This window comes from Apteryx mantelli, chromosome 2, assembly GCF_036417845.1.
Source record: "Apteryx mantelli isolate bAptMan1 chromosome 2, bAptMan1.hap1, whole genome shotgun sequence".
Lineage (NCBI taxonomy): Eukaryota > Metazoa > Chordata > Aves > Apterygiformes > Apterygidae > Apteryx > Apteryx mantelli.
This window is the reverse complement of record NC_089979.1, coordinates 108,116,701-108,137,954: the sequence shown is the minus strand read 5'-3', so window position 1 is coordinate 108,137,954 and position 21,254 is coordinate 108,116,701. Positions and strand designations below refer to the sequence as shown.

At 35.7% G+C, this 21,254-nt stretch overlaps 1 protein-coding gene across 5 annotated transcripts in view; it reads right to left on the bottom strand.

Annotated features, from left to right (window-relative positions):
* EZH2 (enhancer of zeste 2 polycomb repressive complex 2 subunit) overlaps window positions 1-21,254 on the bottom strand; it is a 53,204-nt gene that overhangs the window by 10,179 nt on the left and 21,771 nt on the right. For 2 of the 5 annotated variants that reach the window (XM_067291199.1, XM_013955703.2), the window contains exons 2-12: window positions 20,792-20,915; window positions 20,175-20,303; window positions 17,137-17,253; window positions 15,730-15,850; window positions 13,303-13,446; window positions 12,644-12,746; window positions 11,884-12,047; window positions 4,143-4,234; window positions 2,908-3,148; window positions 2,213-2,382; window positions 1,735-1,829 (exon numbers count right to left, since the gene is read on the bottom strand). In XM_067291199.1, the coding sequence (XP_067147300.1) occupies window positions 1,735-1,829; window positions 2,213-2,382; window positions 2,908-3,148; window positions 4,143-4,234; window positions 11,884-12,047; window positions 12,644-12,746; window positions 13,303-13,446; window positions 15,730-15,850; window positions 17,137-17,253; window positions 20,175-20,303; window positions 20,792-20,908 (1,493 nt within the window). In that variant the 5' untranslated portion in view covers window positions 20,909-20,915. Of the gene's footprint in view, window positions 1-1,734; window positions 1,830-2,212; window positions 2,383-2,907; window positions 3,149-4,142; window positions 4,235-11,883; window positions 12,048-12,643; window positions 12,747-13,302; window positions 13,447-15,729; window positions 15,851-16,154; window positions 16,253-17,136; window positions 17,254-20,174; window positions 20,304-20,791; window positions 20,916-21,254 lie in introns of those variants that run through there. The other 3 variants (XM_013955704.2, XM_013955705.2, XM_013955707.2) reach the window with 3 other exon arrangements.

The window sequence follows — 21,254 nt, the reverse complement described above, 5'->3', positions numbered from 1 at the left end:
GTCTTTAGAGAGCGCTCAGATTACGCTATGACATAGAAGGGCTAAAAGGTTGTTCTTTTTTTTTTTTTTTTTTTTTTTTTTTTTTTAAGACTGCTGCACAGAGAAGAACAGAGACAGCTTGATCACCATGCACACATGTGATACAAGGCATTTCAGAACCAAGCTGCTGACATCTAAGTTATGTCAGTAGCTAGTAAGAACAAAAGAAAATTTAAAACCTCAAATACTGATATATGCTTGTTTAAAAACAAAACAAGAAAACCCACACAAATAAAAAATCCTCCAAAAAACCATCAACCTGGTAACCATATAATCCATTTCAGCTTCAAAATACATGTTTCAGCCTTTCACTCACACTTTTCAAGTAGATGTAGTGGCACTATTTTTTATAGTAATTTCCCTGAATCTAAAAGAAAGCTAACTCCCAAGTGAAAATTCCAAACTTGCAGTGTGGCTAATAACTCCAGTTTTAAACAGCCAAGCCCACAAAATGCCCACAAACTTGAAAGCTATGCCAAAAGCATTTAATCAACAGTTTTGCCCAGAACAAACAGAACCTCTTCCAAATGCTCACTGAATATTTTCCCAACTCTATCAGTTGCTTCTATGCTACAAAGAATTATATTTCACTTGAACAGTAGTTTTTGGAACCAGTATCAAGAATTTCACTAAGCCTGGAAGTAATTAAACCTAGAGAAGCAAGAAGAATTACTGGGAAAAGAACTGGAAGAAAGAAGTTGGGGGGTAGGGAATGAAGATATGGAAATTTCAGGGGAGAAATAGGAAATGTTGTAGAAAAAAAAAAAGTGTACTTATTGCTTCCAGAAAGAAATGCTCTTCTTGCTAATTTTCGGTCAGTTATTTATCCCTTATTTTCTTATCCCCTGAGAATAAAAATAATCATAGTACAGAGCTGTCACATTTGTCAAACCTCAGGATTCTCAAAGAAAAATTCATTACATTCATGGACAGGAACCACTAAGTTTAAAATTTTGACAGAAATAGTTTTAGATGGGCTTTTTGGCTCCAAGAAAGGCTTTTTGATCTTAATTACAGCTTCTCTTTAAACAAGGAAGAAGATAAAGCATCCCAAGATTTTTGAGCTGGGAATTTAGTAATCTGCTAACCTGGTTCTTCACCTGAAATTCTAGCTGATAATGAAGCTGAGGTCCTTGTCCATGTAGTAAGGAATTGTTTCTCTTTAAAAATGAGGCAATCTTAGTTTGCTATAACACTTTTGCTTTCTGATCATTTGAATTTTTTAATAGAATACTTTCCACCATTAAAAAAAAATATATGTTTTAATTTGCAAAATACCATACACAACCCCTATTTAATCCAATTACAATGCTTGTAAATTTAATACTTATTGCTGCAAACTAAATCATACTGCAATGTCTTGAATGTTATAACCAATTGTGTAGAGTATTCCTAATCTAACCTTAGTTTGAATATTTGCAGCAATAAACTATAAGAATCTGCTAACAAGAATCTGGCTGTTTTACAGGTTAAAAAGAAGGGGGAGGGGAGAGAAGTAGTGTTATACTTGCCTACCTAGGAGCATTTTGGCCCAAAACCAAAACCCACATTGCTGCAAATTATTTTTGAAAAGAAAAGGAGAAAAGTCCTATGACTTTCCCTTCAAAATACGTTATGTTCTTAATTACTGCTGGTCCACTGTCTCTCCAGTGTATTATTACGTTTAATGCTAAGGTTATTTAGCAACAGATTTACCTGTGTTTCCTCTTCTTCTTTCTGGGAGGAGTATCAACATCTTCAGCAGGGACTGGAGCAATAATACTAGATTCCTTTACTCTAAACTCATACACCTAACAAGAGATACCATAATACATCCACGATAAATCTCTCGCTGGCAGAAAGTTACTCATTTTCTAAGTTAGTACGATTTCCTCCAATCAGCGTCTTACAGATTATATCCAGTCATAGTCCCCTTCCTACATATTTAAAGTTGATTTTTTTGTCATTTAAGAACAGATAGTCTAATTTAAATCTTATGTAAATTTAATTTAAAAACAGATTTAAAACTAACTTTTATACATTTGTGGAGTGAATTCTGGATGACAGCATTCTTGGGAAAACCAAGACGATTAATAAATTTTCTCTTTTAGTATTTAATATTAGTATTTATATGCTTCCCTCCAGCTTTGAAAGTAAAATACTATCATTCTTAGTAAGTAACTTCGCTTCTTACCTGCCTGCATGTTTTGGTCCCAATCAGTCTGGCAATTGCACAGAAGTTGTCATAGTAAGTGCCAATAAGAACTCTAAACATTGAGGCTTCAGCACCACTCCATTCCACATTCTCTGGAGGCTCAATATTTGGCTTCATCTTTATTGGTGTTTGACACCTAGAATTTGCTTCTGTAATAAGCAATTATTGAGATTATGGGTCAAAGTAAGGCTTTGTTCCAAAAACTTTCCACATCCCTTGAAATTGTCAAATTACTAACCTGTCCAATTGCAATGTATAAAAATAAAATGTATAAAAATAAAATGTATAAAAATAAAATGTATAAAAATAAAATGTATAAAAATAAAATGTATAAAAATAAAATGTATAAAAATAAAATGTATAAAAATAAAATGTATAAAAATAAAATGTATAAAAATAAAATGTATAAAAATAAAATAAACAAGTATTTTATAAAGTGCCACAACAGAAGCAGTAACTTTCGCATAGCTCTTGCGGGTATTAAAATGACACAATGTCACCTCTACACATAATCAAGAGACAATATGGAACTTTTGTTATAGGGTTCTATTTGATTAATATAATTATTCTGTCTTTTCACTGAGTTCCATACATTTCAAAAACAGGGTTTCTAAGATGGTGTGGCTCAACTTTGATTCCTCTATTTAAGCACTGCACCATTGACTTAGCCATACCAGAAGAACTGGATGTTTCATCTTTCTTTTCTTCTTCTTCTTTATCATTATTTTCTCCTCCAGTTTCAGTTCCAGCTTCTCTGTCACTATCTGTGTCTTTTGATTCCAATACATTTATTGTCGGTGTACTGGGTCTGCTGGTGTTATTTGGAAGTCTCCCCCTTCGACGGCCACCTGGGCGCTTTGGTGGTGTCTTTATACGCTCAGCTGTCAGGGCAGCTGCAAACTCCTTTGCGCCTTCCTAAATACAAAACACTATGATTTTCAGTACAAGAGTTTAAAATTTTTTTCACCTATGGTCAGAGGTTTGGGGAGAACAGGTTCTAGGTGCATACTGTAGAAGTTTGCATTATTCTACAAGTGAATCGTACACATGAATTCCAGTTAGTGTCCTCTAGCATTTATTCAAGTTGTTTTTAAGAGTTTCTGCATGTACAGGTGTTTTTAATTAAATCATGAACATGAATACTTTCAATGCTATAATGAATAAATCTACTTTTTAAAAGTGTTTACGCTAGTATTTCAGTTCCACTCATTTTGGCTGGCAAGTGAAAAAATAATTCAGTAGTAAGTTTTCATCTTCCTTGATGAAAAAAACAAAGATTTCCCAAACAAAATACCCTTCGAAGTACAAGAGCTCTTCTTGCACAGGGCACCTAAACCGTACATATTCTGCATTTTTCAAAATGCAATCAGTGGTAATCTGCTTTCTAGTGAAAAAGGGTATGATAATGTGTAGTGAGTTTGGATTGGAAAATTAGATACTTAGTTTCTCACACCAGAAAAATTTAGAAGAGGTATGGGAGAGATTCAGAAGTATATTAGTAAGAGCTTCCCACTTTCCATTATCATTTCTTAAGCACACAAATACTGGATGGAATCCTCCTTCTGTTAACTAAAGCTTTCCAGTCTTCAGTTAAGATATAACTTACAAGATAACTAAATATGTAAGACCCTGTTTACACCTAGATTGGACACAATGACCTACAAATATCTTGGACTACACTTAATAGAGTTAAAAATTACTCAGCTTCCTACTTAGACTTTCATTTGATGACTGGAAGTTAGCAATTCTTTTGCAAAAAGCTGAACACACCATATTTGGCTTCAAGTGGCTCACAGCTATATTCTTCACATTCAAAAATGCAGCATGTCCTAATACCAAGTATAGTTTGCTATTCTATAAGGTAACACTGCTTCAGTGAATTCTCACAGTCCACTTGAAATTATCTTACCAGATGCTGATAACAATGCGGTCCACAAGGTTTATTATCTAGTGCTGTTTCTGTATTCTTTCGTTTGTAAGTATTAGGAGTTGCGTGGAATGCTGTAGAATCAAAATATTGCACTTGTAAGTCTTAAAATAGAAGAATGCATTAGATATCTCATCTCAAACAGCATCCAAGAAACAAAGCTTACCTTTTTTTTTTAACCAAATTTTACCAAAAGCAGCACAAAAATGATAAAAACTGGAAAAAGAGTAAAATAAATCCCAACTAGTGGCATTTGACTTACCATTTAAATACACACAGAAAGCAGGTGAATAAGTTTTGCATATGCCCATTTACATCAGTAAAGATGATTATCACATTTGTTTCATACATCAAGGAAGATTTCATAGATCTCCCTTCCCAAACAGAACAAATTTTACTACTATCATTGAGTTAAACAAAATTATTCAGAGTTTCTCCTATTAACACTTCTCTTTCAACCTCTAAGATTTGGTTATTCAATTTCTATCTTGTAAAAAAAAAAAAAAAAAAAAAAAGCAACTCTACAGACCTTGTCAAGGCAATGGATCCAATTTTCATTTGCACTAGTGAGAACAGCACATTAGCATTTTTACTTTAAAAAAAGTTACCAGCACCCCAGGCAAGCTGACAGGCTGTAAGAGTACAGTTCACCTTCCCCAGTTGCAAGGTAAAATGGGTTAGCACCTAGCAGCCGCTATGGATCAGAACCACCACAGTAAGTCTGCAACTTGCAGAAAACTATCCATTGCTATTTACGCTCATGTACCCTGATGACTTCTTTCAGAGCTTAAGTTGTATAATGGTGACTTAGAACGGAGCAGAAGTAGGTATGTTACAGATGTAACATGCACACCTTTACAGTAGCATCACAGGATAGCAGTGTTACAAATACCCAACCATTCCCTTCACCAGAAGTTGTCTCTACCAGCTCTTCCCTCTCAAACACTCTCTGCCTCCCAACAGGATGGTTTCAGAGAGACTGACCTTCCTGTTTTTGCTGGAAGCCTTGAGTACTCTAAGTACCTACTACCTTACTAACCAAAGTCTGGGAAACTTGCAGCTAGACTGCCACTGGAACACATGTTCTCAAATCACATAAAGAGCTTTCTCTTCCTTCTTATAAAGGAAGAGAAGATGGTATTCTTATAAATACCATCCTTAGTTTTCTGCAATTCTCTTTTTTAATTAGTTCTCCATGCTCAAAGAAACAGTGTGTGCGTGTGTGTACATTTTTTTAAAGCAGTTCTAAGACATCATCAGAAGTATTATTTAATATTCCTACTGTTCTTATAAACTGAAGAGGGGTGGAGAAGAACAAGAGGAGAGAAAGAAAAGGAAAAATAAAAAGGAAGAGAGAGACTCCTCTTAACTCCATAAGCATAATCTAGTCAACACCTCTGTCTATGATCTGGGCCAGAACTTGTCTGAGTGAAGGGAGAGGATGCTTGGGGGGGGGGGGGGGATGAAGCAGAGAAAAGCCCTCCAGAGCAATATCCAGTAAAACTAGAAAGAATAGCAAGAAACCAGACATTATTCTCCAATAGGTATTACAACAGAATATGAAAAGCAAATCTTTATATGTATTAGTAATTTCATCTACTGGTATACTTTTAATTAAGTTGTAGCTAATGCTCTAGTATATTCATTGAATTCAGCGCTCTGTTACCTATGTATACACAAAATGTTAAACAAAGACTAATGTGGAGACTGAACTAAGATAATGGGGGGGAGGGTGGGACTGTTAAAATTCATAAATTGTAATGATGTTATGAGAGAACCACTAGCCTTTATTTAATCTCTAGCATATACTTTGTTGTTAAGAAAAAAAAATAGCTGCCACAAAAGAATTTTGCCTCACAGTTATGACTTTGGTAATGTTCACATTTCTATTTAGTATAGCAATAGTTTGGTAACATTAACTACCTTCAAGCAGAAAGGGCAAACATTTAAAAAGCAACCAATCTGAATACAAAAGACTGTACATCAGATCTCAGCAACAAGCAATGTATTTCCACTGTGAATATCTGATACTCTCCTGCCTAAGGATATATCACTAGCCCAAATACCAGACAAGGAAAGAATAATCTGAACTTTCAACAATACCAGGAACCCTGCAACGCTAGAACAAAGGCCAATTTTTCTGCTACTATTATTCAGTGTCACTCTATAGATTTCAGCAGGATACCACAATTTTACATTTTCCATGATTCAATGACCTACTCAATTTAAAATAAAATCCCTTTAAACTCAGAAATGTATAGAACTCATTTTTGAACCAGACTGTTACCAATAAACACTTTTTTCCCTTAAATGTGGTAACAGTGGTATAAACAACTGTGAGGGAGAAAAATGGAGAGAACACTCAAGGTGGAGTGGGGGTGGGGGGAACGGGACCTAGTGCCAGTTGCCTGTTTCGTAATGCTCCATGAAAGCCTAAGAGATGCCTGTCTGAAAAAATCTAATTCCCAAGCACTGTAGAAATTTTTATGCTGCAGTTTTATCACATTATAAACCCTAAATAACTCCTTAAGGTTATATTTTTCAACATTCAGTGAATAGAAAGTGCTAATGTTCAAACTGAAAGAACAAATCCCTCCCGTCTGATGCATATTAATCCATAAAGGCCATTCTTTATAAACACATTCTTTATTAAGAAAACACATGTGAACAAAATCACATCTTTCTCCTTCAACTTAAATAAACTACCAGCTTTTCCTACTCTTCATATTCCTAGATTCTACACAGGTTTCTCATTTTAATAGTCCACCAAGTTTTTAAGGTTGTACTTCTTTAGTGCAGTTCTTTTCTTTTTAAGGAACATTTTTTAGCTGTTACAAGCAGAGCTCACATATGTCCTCATGGACAAAGTTTTTAAAAGCAAATCTCATTTCAGCAATCTGGTTTGCAATGTAGCTCCACAAGCATTAGTTTTGGCACCAGTAGTGGTAGTAGCTTTCTAAGAGGGCTTCTCTGATGAAGCCACTGCATCTTGGAACCCTCACTGCATGCTCCCCTCCCATAATGAAAGGTGTGGTGGAAACCAAGTCATAAATTCTACAATTTTATGCTTGCATTAGTGACAACAGCACATGGGAATCTCCAGGAAGCAATGCGTTCCGAGGCTTGCTGAGCATCTGTAAAGTGCTGGACCCACGCGCACACACACAAACACACACACAGACACACACAAAAAGAGACTGTGAATAGATATAAATGCATTACTAATCAAATGTTGCATCACTTTATTACATGTAATTAAATGTAATACACAAATATGTGCATTACAGTTTATAAATCTGAAAACACAGTGAAGCTTCCATTTACCATGTCTGGGCATATAGATATGTAAAAATCAATTACAAGCAAAAAGAGGAGCATAATTTATGCATATTGTTGCTATTAGTACTCTTTCCTCTCTTGCCCCTCATTCCAGTTAAGAGCCTTTATGTGGTATGTGACTCATGTTTCATACATCCTTGATGTGTTCATATGTTCTGTAGATAAAATATGTTAAAAAAAATAAAGAAATCTTACAACTTAATGTTGAAGTATTCCACCTTTTCCTAATTTTTAAGAAATAGTGAGGGGAAGGACCCCCCCACCCCCAGAAGTGAGGGGGAAGGTAGGTTTTTCAACATGACATCTTTTCATTTGCACAGAATACCATTTTATTCATCCAAGTTATTTCTCATAACTGTTTTATCCTCTCTTCATACCATAAAGAATATGGTTTTGCAGCAATACAGAAAAACACAATAAAAGCATTTGCAAGCCATGATCCTCAGACTGCTCTAATGTGCAGAAAGAAAAACTATTTTTGTTACATATCAGCTTCAGATGCAAACATTTCTCTCAAATTCTTTTGTGGGAGGTCCTAAAATCAGTGCTATTTTTAAAAAATTTGTTTTTCTTTAGACTAGGAAATATTTAGTTTGTAATGCAATGAAACCTGTCAACATCTGACTTTAAAAAAAAAAAAAGAGAGAGAGAGAGAGAGAGAGAGAGAGAGAGAGGGAGATGCCTCAGAAAAATGCTATGCCTGGTATTTATTCTCAAAGCCTTATCTTATATTGGACTATTTTAAAACACTCAACACAGTATAGTACTGACAACTATAGCCAGAATATATCAAAATTGTGCTCAGTATTTGGAGGCTTGCTACAAAAGAAAGTACCAAGAAGAAAACTACGCTTGTATAGCTCTATTATGAGTGTTTCAAACATCAGTAGCAAGTTTTTTCAAAAGGGAAGATTTTGAAGAATTTCCTAAATGACTGTACTCCATATTTCTTAAGCACTAAGCTTAAGCACTAAGCACTAAACACTAAGCATGTGTTCTGTCTTTGCTTTGCCTTGTGATTTGTCACCTGTATCGTATCCCCAGTGGGCTCCATTCTCTTATTTTTCCTCATATGAAGCACACAGGCAATAGTTTAGCCTGAAATGTATATTTGCTTCACAGTCAAGCTATTTGGGAAATTCTCCCTACCTGGTATTTTTCCTTCTTCTAAATTCTTTGTTAGTCCAGACACTTAGGCATAATTCCTTGCTGTCAGCAAATGAAGTCAGTACACAAGTTTTTTCAGAAATGTCATCACCTGCACATAAAGGGATTGCCAGCACATCAAGGCGATGTGACATGTTAAAAGTTTAATGATAATTTTTTCAATATTTAACTCAAATTTTCTAGAATAAAGATCTGAAACTACATAAAATAAGGCTAATCTTAACAAAAAGGGAATCTAAGTGGGGGCATTACAAAGTCAAAAATAGGACTAAAAGAATCCCTGTGTTTTTTATTCTCTATGCCTCATCCAGAGATTTGGGACTCAAATTAGAAATCCAATTGCTGTAGCCAACCATATTTTACCAAGACAATTCATCCACAACGTCATCTGTAGAAGCCAGGACATCATCCTGCAGTACTTGGCAATTGCATGAAGTAGAACATAGGGGTAACTGATTAGGTTGCTAACAGGAGCATATCAACTTTGTTTAAAAGATAGTCATGTTGTTGCAGAGACACTGAAAACTGCTAGTGCAGCCTTCTGATTACTAATATAGTTTTTTTCTTGATGAGTTGCTTATTCCCAGCAATAAATTTGGTGGATTTGGACTAATAGTCTGGAAACTTCACAGAAAGTGAAGAGGTCATACAACTGAATTTCTCAGTTCTTAACAGATAAATTCCTAGCTCTAGTTCCACTCAAACGATACAGTCCTAGGGTTTTTTTTGGTGTTACTACAGATAAAAACAGAAAGAAGTGATGCATCCAGAGCAGTAACCAGTCATATCAGAGGTGGGATTTGGATATGCGTTCAGGGAACAGTGACTGAAGCATCAGTTTGCTAAATTCAGTGTCCAGTCTGGAGGCTTCATAAATAAACTACCTAGTGAATGTGTGAATAAAGCTTCAAGAGATCTCTTTGCAGCTATCAAATATGTTTTCATCAGTGACATTGCACATGCTGCATGAGCTGTCATGAACAGCATAACAATTACAAGTTATTTCACACTCTGTCTTGAAACAAAGGTGCATTTAAACTGTCTCCTCAGCAAAAGCATGTTTTTTTTTTTTCATTCTTTCCACTATGGCCCCCAAAACCTGAAAAGATTGCTTGGTTAGTCCTTTTTAACTAGAAGGCATGACTTAAAAAGGAGCCTTGGACACAGACCACTTTGGAAAGAACACTGACTCAGTTAAGGGACTTAACAAAAATCACCAGCAGCAAGAACTTAGGCAATCTTTAAGAATAGAGACTGTTTTCCATCTGAAGACAGTGAATAGAGAAAAAGAGAGCACAATACTTTTGGCTCAAAGGATGCTGCTACTGTGAGGGCTGAGGTCCCATAGCAGATTAGTGACATGACTCTGGACTGTATCACTGGTTGGCTCTTGCACTTAAAGCATGGCAAAATGAACACTATCAACCAGTCCTCTGCAGCATTAAAAAGTCTCGCAGAGTTGGTCCCTCAAAGCTATAGAGTGACAATGTCAGGCTCCCCAAAGTAAGAGACACATCGTGTGGTCCACGGACCTCTTCAGTTCTACTTCTAAGCACCTGCAGAAGGTGACTAGGAAAGGTAAATCCATATAAGCTACATTAAGTAACCAAATATATGTGTATTTTTAAAGAAGCCTCCACCGTAAAACTCTCAGGAGTTTATTAAAACAAACAAACACACACTAAGAAAAATGGCTAAAACCACTGCTCCAGAAGCCTTAAAAAAAAATTCTGGGGTGCTACTGAAAAAAATGCATTTTAAGTCTGAGCAATGCCTTCTTGTTGATATAAAAAACAAAATCTTTTTAAAGAAGGAACACTGGACTGGCACGCAAGTTCCCTGGTAAACTATCATGAGCATCAAGAACTCCTGAAAACAACACCAGACTAATGGTTTTGCCAAGAGATGGCATACAGCTTTGCTCCCCTGTCCTACAGATGAAGACCGACTACAGAGTACTTCCTTGGAATGAGTCATCGAGACAAAGATGCTTTTAACAATATATACAGCTTCACAGGACAATGTTGAAGCTGGCTGGTCAAGGCAGCAGCTCTACCTCCAGAAAAATCTTTCTTTTCTTAAACATTATTGACAGATAAGAGCTTTTTTGTTTGTATTTTCAAGCAAGGGCTGTCAGCAGAATGTAGGTAAGAAACGACACTAACTGATCTAACTCAAAAAGCTACAAGTACTAAAGAAACTAGAAACAGGAAAAGCTTTTTTCCCCTACAAGCACAACTCCAATTCCTCCTCAAACTGAAAGGCAACTAAGGGAGAGTAAAAAGCAGCAGCACCTGTGTAAAGCCTTCAGTGTAAAATACAAGTACAGGCAGAATGCATGCATGCTGAATGAATAGCTGCTGACAAAGCACAAATACTTCCAAATAAGCAACATGCCTGCACACTCACTGGGGAACATGCACACGAGCCATTAAGACAGAAAATTAATTTGAAATGGAGGAGATCATAGTATTGAACTGCAAGTCTAAACCATTTTGTATTCAACTGTTAGGCTCCCCTTTACATTTGACTTAGTTCTCAGAGACAGAATTGTCTCAAATAGTACTTCAGAATCTCTCTTCATGTTTTTAATGGAAACTAACATCCTTGCTAACACTCTTGTTAACTACTTCCTCCAAAAGAATGGGGCAACATGAAAGGTAATTCAATGGAAAGGCTATTACACTTTCTAAAACTGAACTGTCTGAAACAATTCCTCTTCAAATCACCGCAGAGAAGTGAAGTGGTTAGAAAGTAACTGGGGGGGAGGGGGGGGGAAATAAAACTTCGTGGATATTCAGTTTCTCTGCTGAAAACGAAGCAAGTCTGAAGAATGACCAGATATTTTTATGGAGAAATATATTCTATTCTCAGTTTCTCTGGACAAACTGCAGAAGTGTAACACAGAAGACAAGGTAGTTTTCTTGCAAGAATATAAAAAAAAAAAAAAAGTAACATCAGGTTGGTCCAAACCAAAAATTCTATGGGAATTCCCAAAAGTGAAAAGGATATCAAACTACCCCAAACAGAGACATTCAATTTCTTGAGACACAATATTCACTACAAAATGATGTTGACATACATAAGTTTATTTTGTGAACTTTAGCAGATATTAGCACTTTTATTTTTTATTCTCTGTGTTCCACGTTATGGCACTTTTATGTTTCCTGAATACCAAAAAGCAAGAGATGTACAAGCATACTACAATTGTACTTACGATGTAAGAAGCAATCATATTTAAAACAGCGCCTACAGAAGAGCGTGTGAAAGGAGTGGAGGCTCTGTTCCCTCTGAACAGATTTAGCATTTGGTCCATCTATGTTTGGTGTGCATTCAGGAGGAAGAGCTCCTGGAAGCTGCTGCTCTGTGAGTTCTTTGTATCTTGAAAGAAATAAATGGAAGTTACTTATTCAATATAATAAAAAAAAAGTAATTTTTGACTGCAGCATCACTCCACATTTTCAGTAACAAATGAAAAATATGTAAGAATTATGTGTCTGCTAGAAAGGTAACAATATGTTCATCAGCATCACTCAATGACATGACAAGTTATTAATTCCATACTCATTAACACAAATATAAAATTGTTAGGAAAGATGGCATTTACTTTGTAGAACCTCATCTACTCATTTATATTACTCACCAACCCCCAAAGAAGACTTTTGTAAGAGCAGCTTTTACTTTCCCACCTCAAAAGAGTGACATGCATTATTAAGCACCCACAAGCACCCACATTTTGATAGTTTGCAAGGAAGGATAATGCAACCCCTCTTTATTGTTTGATTCGGTTGGAAGGAACAGTCTCTTTAGTCTTGCCTGAGGTAGCCAATTTCCTTCAAGTATCAGTTGCTTATCAACTGCCATGAAACCTAGAAGCAGGGAGGGCCACTCCTGATCATCAAATATTTAACAAAGTCAAGAAATCTGTGCTTCATAATGCAACACAACAATACATCCTAGAAGAAATCCTTTCTTACTTTTCTTTCAGTTCTTCTGCTGTACCCTTGTCTGGAAACATTGAGGAAATGGCTTCAAATATCTTGTCGGAAGGAAATTTCCGAGGTGGGTGGCTTTCTTTCTCTGTCAAAGAAGCAAAAAATTTGGAAAACAAAAAAAATTATATTTCTGCTCCTTTTCTACTTCAAGGAGGTGTTGAGAGAAAGGGGAACTTCTCCAAAATCCTAATAAAAAAAGAAACAAAAGGTTTTTATTTCTAAATTACAGAGAACTTGCATTAAACTGCTTAAAGTGATCTTTCCTGCTGACAGAATTGCACTTGTAAGATTTGGTCAAACCATTATTTCACCAGCAGATGGAGATGGCAATTCAGAACTTTGCCTACTTCGGGATAATATTATTCTACTTTCTGAGCAGTACAAAAGCATTTATTAGATACCTTACTCATTTTTGAGCATTTGACTGTCTCAGTATGCAGAGAAACATAAATTGGCAACAGCACTTTTCATAACAATCTTTATGCAAATCTTGAACTAACTGGCAAAGGAAATGATGAAGAAAATGATGCAACTTTGGATCTGAAAACTATCAAGCAGAAAGGTTTGAGCAAATTTCATTTATCGAGTGAGTAAAGAAAAGGTTTTTTTGTCTTGATTTTAAAGTCTGCAGACAGACATACCCATCCCGTTACCTTCCCGATCTTTTTGCTTGTCATCTCTTTCATCAGGATTGTCATCTCCATCATCATCATCTTCATCATCACTATATTGACCAAGTGCATTGACCAGCTCAACAAATATTTCATCATTGATAAATCCACATTCTGAAATTCAGCAAAATTGGGAGTGAACAGAAAAGCACAATGTGTACATGAATTATTTTTAATACTCCCTACACTTGAGTTTAAAAATACTCAGTATTTGACTTTTAGACTGATAACTGGGAAGGCAGCTTGTTGAATTTTTTAGGTTCCTGACTCTCGATTCTTCATACCAGCAGACAAGAATAAACCTCTCTTCCTTACAAGGAAAATAAAAAAGGGACTAAAATTACTAGCAAGACTATTTAAGAGACTTTGGCCAGATTAAGCCAGTCAGGTATTGCAGGCAAACATACTATGAAGCTATCCTTCTTGGGGAACTAAAGAATCCTCACATGGATCTTTGGTTTGTAGTTCTATACTATCCAATTCCTCATTATATTTCCCACTGGCAAGGTGATAAAAGAGTTCAGTTATATGCAACAAATTCAAGAGAAAACTGAAGGATATAAGGCTGCATATCTGCTCATTAGCTCAGATTCTGCTGCGAAATTCAGAGGGCAGCACAGACAGACAAAAGGCATTTCTGCAGGGAAGAAAAACTGTAGTTAATGTTGACAGAAAGCAACTGCTGTTATTTATTTAAAAAAAAAAAAAGCGTGTGGGTGGGAATGGAGAACTGTGTAGGGAATGCAGTGCTTATCACCACCCTTTTGAACCCGGAGGGAGTCAGGTGTCAGACTGTAACTTTTAGGAAGCCAATAGATATATTGCTTCATAGACAATGGAAACAGGCACGTACTTCATTAAGATGTCTTAAACAGAACAGTAACTATCTTTAAATAGAATAGTAATATAGACACACAGGTTAGTATGAATTTCTCTTCCCAAAGCACAATTTACAATTTTGCCTCCTACATGGGAATTCCGAATTCCTCTGAATTACAGATTCCCACAGCATTTAGATTTGGTTACATCCACATAAGAATACTAGTTTTTGGGAAAACAAAAAACCTCTTTCTACTTTAGATAAATAGTTATGAAGGACCCATAATAACAGTAATTGCTACCATAAACTTGAGACTTGAGACAGTTAAATGATTCTAGCTTTTTAATTTTCTTTTAATAATAACTTAATCAGTAGTAGAACACGTTTATTAATAAGTCATTATCTTGACCTAACAAGTTCTCTGGGTGTCAGAGAACAAGTACATCTGTAAAAATAATCAAAGGCAAAAAAAGCCATGACTTTGCTCATGAAATAAAAAGGCACCAGCTATCCTCAGGACATTAATAACAAGACTAGTGGAAGGCAGAGATTAGCATTTACTATTGAATCACAGGCTTAACTTTCATGAGCAGCACACAATTTACTCAAAACATAGCTCCCTTTTTCCATCATTCCATTATATTCCAGGAATATAATCAATAAGGAATTTGCAAGAAACAATTACCCCTCCTCAAAAAGAAAAAAAAAAAAGAGTATATTTAAGTGGAGGGGAAAGCAGATTAGTCAGAGAAACCTTTATAATGGTAAGACTCAGGCTCGTATGAGCCAGTTCTGAGTGGGCACATAAAGCAAGCAGATCTACTTGACTCTGGGGGGGGGGGGGGGGGGGGGAATGCAACGAAAGAATTGCTTATTCATGGAGACCTTAGCAAACTCGAAGAGGCAGATGATATCACATGTAGTACAACTCCCACACAAAAGAAGAGGAAAAATACCCCTGTGAAACACCATACAATATACCAACAGAAGGGTACAACTTTCCTCAGGTTTGTCTTAAGAGGAGGAAGTTATAAATATCCAATCATCTGTGATAACCAGTGAAAAAAAATTATTTCCACCATAAAAAGGCAAGGAAAAATCTACACATTATTCTTATTATTTATTCTGTCAAAATTTTTTCTGTCAAATCGCATTCGTAAGTGTTGTCATCAGAGTTCCACATTCTTCTCCTGCCACTTTCCGCTAGGTGGAGTACACTAAGGGACATGACATTATTATATTCCAGAGCTCTGAACATAAAATTGAAGACCAAGAACTTCTCCATGTAAAACCTAGCCATTATGATGAGCCACTTTATGTTCTTGTGGGGGTGTGTGTGGGGGACATTAACATTAAATTTCTCCATACTACTACCTTAATACTTTGCAGCCTTTTGAAAATGCAAAGCAATATATTTAAATAAGGAAGACTGTTATATCCAATGTTTACATAGTATAGGGATTCTACAGATAGCAGTATAACACACAACCATCAGGCCTTACAAAACAAAATCGAAATTAAATCGCAATTATTTGTATATGAAGAAGGGATTAGTATACCTGAGTGTTTGGGCTCACCTCTGTCTCCATGCACTTTTCCATCATAGTTCTTGATCAGTTCTTCAATAAAGGTACCATCCTGGTCAAGCACTTCATCCCCCATATATGGAATGTTATGCAAAACAGTTTCATCCTCTACCTAGTAACAATGTTTACAATTACAACAGGGGAGCGTTCCTCAAATAATTTGTAAGGTGTGTCTTCATTTGACCATTTCAGCATTACTATTTTCACAATCTACAAGTGGCTAGTTATCACACTTAACAAACAGGTTTCACTGCTATAGCACATTATCACAATTAAATAAATAAATAAAACAAGCCCCTGATCTTTGTTTAGCAACTTTTTGCACTAGTGGTGACCAGCTCAAGATACTGACTCTAGCTACCACCATTAAGGAGGTGTTTGTATAAAGCTTTTACTATTGAAACACAGTAAGCTACCTAGCCTTGGGAAGTGTTCGTTTGATTGTAAGTTCTGTCTCCCTTCCTTGCTTCTCTTCCACTGTAACGTGCGATAGAAATCACTTTTTCATTCCTTTGCTAGAGATGAGAAAATATGATGCAAAAAAATCAAATACAAAAAGGTTCTAAATCCAAATAGTCTAAACAGCAAGCATGGAAATATGCCACACACTACTTAATCTGAACTCCTTTGCAATTTTATTTTGTCTCTGTATAGACTAGATGTCTAATACTCCAATATCCTATCAGTATATCCTATCCAATATCCTAAAGTATAAAAAGCATAAAAAGGTGCAGAAGAAATGTTTTACAGGTACTGATAAAACCAGTTGTTTTAAATCTCTTTGCTAAGATTATTTCCATCATAACCGTGTCAGCAAAGGCTATCCTATACAAAATGCCATGAAAGAACTTTGTTATAAGCTAAGCTTTTCAAATAAATCAAATACCTATATCAGAAATCTATCTTTAGGGCTTGTACACACAGGGAAACTAATCAGAAGGACAAGATACGCTCCAGTGGCTATATAAGATCACCATTATGTATAGACACTATCTCAGGAGTAAGTTCTCTTTACTCCATAAGGATTATTATTCTACTCAAGGTATGTTGGTCAGTTGTCTTTATTACATAGATACATTAATATCCCTCAGAAAACATTTCTCATTACACTAAGTATATGCTCTCTAAAGTAAATTTGCATTTGTTAAATGCTATACAATATAATAGATCACCTGAATTAAGTAGAACTGGGTTTTCAAGATACTGAGATTCAATGAGGTCAGAGGTTTACTTTGTAATTTAACTAGTAATTATTTGATTTGGGGGAATTGAGCCTTGTTATTGACACCAAAAAGATAAAGGTGTAACTGGCAACAAATGTATTGACGTTTTAGTTCTAAAATTAACACACTCCCTTTTCACCAAATATTTCTCCCTCCATCTTTTTTTTAAACTTACCATAAAATTCTGTTGAAGGGGAGACCAAGAATACATTATAGGCACAGAAGCAACAGCATTGAGAGTCTTTAGGGGGATGACTTGTTTAGGAAAATCTATGTCACTGGTAACAGAGCACTGAAATAAGAGGTTGAAATTACACTTATAATAGCAACAACAACATCAACAGATGAACACTCTACAGCATACAAAATTCAAACTGTTTGTCAAAATTAAACTTATCTGCCTCCTAAAAATGCATCTTTTTTTAGGGAATAACAGTAAAAATAGGTTTAACAGGCAAAAAGAGGCAAGAATTATTTTTTCAATAACTTTGTTAATAGAGCATGGTGGTTTTTTTCCCCCACTATATATAATGATGCACATGTAAATAGCTGTAACAGATTCATAGTCTTCTCCTCAGACTATTCAGCCTGCAATACAGATCATGTTTGTTACCTCAAAACAGATTTAGTACCTGTTGCTGCTACACTGGTGTTGAGTGTATTTACTCAAGACATCAGAGAGGCAGCTGAATTCCCCTGGTTTTAGAACAATACACTGTAGAAACCACATAAATTTTATGTTAAAATAAATAAATTATACTTTACTGTCAGCTAGACATCTTTTGGGAATAGATGCTCCAAATGTCTTGTTGACTCCTGTCCTCTTTCCCTGTTATTATCTGCTTATCTTTATCTTATCCTCAAACTTTTGATTATACTTACTGTTTACAAAAACCAGAGGAAAAGTGAAAATTAACTCCTAATAGACAGCTCTGGACATGTCAGTGAGTTTTTAGCTATGGGAATGTATTTGGAGACTCAGAGGTTTATACAGCCTCCAAAAGATAAACATGCCATAGAAATACAGACACCTTTTCTCAATTACTTGGACAGCAGTATGAAGAATTCTGAAAAAGTTACAAACAAAAGCAGATAGGAACATACACAGCCAGGAAACGTATGACAAGATTTGGAGGCAGGTAAAACAAAGTTTAGAACAGCTATCATAGCTACCTGAAAGGAAAAAAGGAAGTGGAGACAAAAGATCTTTCTCCTTTCCAGAAGGGAAAGATGAACAGAGCTTCACATTTCTAAAGAAATACACAAAGTAATGTAACAAACAGTATACAGAGACAGTACCCTGGTAGAATGACAAAAGTCAGACTTTTTTTTTCTAGCTGCAGGCAATAAAGTTAGTTTTCTGCTGTGTATATCAATACCAAAGACACCGTAATACTTTATAACCATCTCAGGTTAACACTGAATTTTCTAGCTAGCAGCCATCTAGAAGATTTTTCATGCAGTTTTAGAGAAAAATGAAAAGTAAAATAAACAAATATTTATTTTATCTTTGGAACTAGAAGTCTCAGACTGACAAATAAGCTATGTCAAGATGACTCAACTGTTTGGTACTAAATCTCAGATACGTTCCCCACTTGCTTTGCTTTGGAGCTCAGCTTGATGTTCATTAGCCCAGCACAGTACATGTTAAAGTCTCTGGTTGTTGCTGACCAGATTAGCCAATGGGAGTAACTGAAAACCTATACAGAGAAAGAGCTACATCACCAGTGAGACCCTACAGTCTTTACCAAACAAATGAAGGTTTTCATAAAACCTTTTCATCAGGTAGCTCAAATTCTAGTCAATGTCCCACACAACTCTGAAGAAATTCAACACATTAACAAAAAGATTTTAAAAAATTCTTTTAAAACCCCCACCACTTCTATCTCACTTCTCATACTTTAAATTATGGCAATGTTAAAATCAAGCACTAAAATTCTTCTGATTCATGACACGGACTGGATTTGAATGAGATAATTAGTGATGTGCTTCATCAGTTCAGACAGAAAATTAACATAAAAGAATGCTGAATTCAGCTACCAAAAAAGAAAGCAGTATGTTCAAAATCTAACTCTGCTCGTGTGATATGATTATTATCAAAAAAACTAAAAGTACCTGCGTCACTTATTACAGAGTATTATAAAAAGTTCTGATGCTACAGTATGTGTGTGATATTTGGACAAACATATGCACATACATATATACATGTAAAGGTGTGCATAAGTAATTGTGTATTCAATCATGTTTAAAAGAAAATGCTCTGGCAAAAGTACCTTCCTGCTTAGATTTGAACACACATGCACACAAACACACCTGCGTGTAACACCCCCCCACCCCCCAGTTTCCCTTGAAAACGTTAGGAGATGAAAAAAGAGAAGTCTAACAAACTTCCTTGAAGATTTTTTTTAACCTATTCATTGTAATGTCTTTCTATATTCATCCTACTGAGAAGAGTTAGCTCTTCATATTATTACACGTCAAACATCCTTGAACTGGCTCAGTTTGGAGAAGTGTCTAACAGAGCAGTTGAGAAACAATATAAATTAACCTGGGCTGAAAGCATAGAGTTGGACAGACTTCAACCACTATCCAAGCTACCTACACAAAAGCCAGTTTAGGCATTCAAACCGCACTGCAATCAGGGAAGTGATTTTTTACAACTCTAGTGTCCAATTTGAATGCGCAACATAGGGGATTCACCAACTCAAATAATTCCTTTTAGAATTTATGTGGGTAAAAGGCCAATTAGTATAAAGACGACTTGGTCTAATGGTTATGTTCACAACTTTCATGTGTTTTAATTCAATAGAAACCAAACTATCTCTTCATATGCACCATTGGGAGTTAACTGCAACAGGAGTGAGATCAGACTAAATATCTCTGAGACAAAGAGATTTGAGAAAAAGCTACTTAGCAATGATTGAAATATTTTCAGAAGTAAATGCTGTTTCAGTTCTGTGTGTAGTCCAAAGCTAGATAGGCTGCTATTTATTTATTACTTTCCAGAAGTCATCTGATGGAAGTAAATAATAAATAATTCCTTTAAGAAACTCACAAGAAAAATATTTAGCCATCAAGTCACATCATGCAGAAAACAAAAACAAAATCCAAAAAACAACAGAAGCATCAAACAAACAGCCAACTTTCCAGCAATAGAACAAAAACGTGCTGACAACCTTGTAATTGGAATTACCACAACACATGTTAACCAACCTCCCTGGTCCCGCGCAATGAGCTCACAGAAGTCATGATGTGTACAGGCTGTATCCTACGTTGTTTCCATTCTTGATTTAAGATCTCAGTTCTTTCCAGTATCTTCTGACGATTAGAATTAAACATACTCTAAAAATTAAACACAGATTTTTAACTATTACAAATAAATCACACCTGCTAACCTCTTAAAGCATTGTAACATTTACTGAAAAGCTAAGCATGAATGGAGAAGATGAAAGGAATGTGCTCAAAACTGAACCATTCTAATTTTGTTTAAATGCTGATCAGCCTCAGTATCTTTCATTATTCCCTTCTTTGACTCTAAACGTGTTTTCATGTTTAAAGACTTACAGGTTTCGCCATACTTACTCTCCAAAATCTCTGCTGATATTCAGCATCTCTGATTAAATTGGATATAAGTGTAGTGTTAGGTATCACACCTGCTTATAAGGCCACAGAATTAAAACCAGTTTTCAGTACATTAACAAAATATTTCATGAAAATGTTATCATAGGTGCTAACTGCAGGACAACTTAGAGAGTCACACCAACTCATACTTCAGAAGAAAATCCTTTTTGATAACAGTTTTTAAACTAAAGAACCAAAAGACAGCATACCTTTACTTCATCTGCACGTCGGAACCTCTTGAGCTGCCTTAGTCTCATGTATTCCGATTTCACACGTTTTCGCCAACAAATTGGTCCTTTCTCAGATTTTCTTCCGGTTTGACCCATGATTATCCTACAAGTGACAACAGCATGTTAACAGTATGAATTCTGACCTCTCTACTCACAGTGCAAGTTAGAATGAGAACAGGCAGGATAGAGACATTCCTTTAATACCAATCAGACACTTGCAATATGGTCCCAATTAAAAAAAAATGGAAAAAAAGCATACTTGAGTGATAGACACTGAAAAAAATAATTTTAATTACAAGTCAGTGGGATCATTCACACACTTTGCCTTAAGCACCTCTAGTAGCTGTATACAGAAAGATAATGGATTTAAAAAGGCGAAGAACAAGTCAGGATTCCCACTGGAAAGAGACATGTTGGCTTAAAACCTTACAGGCAGTCTTGT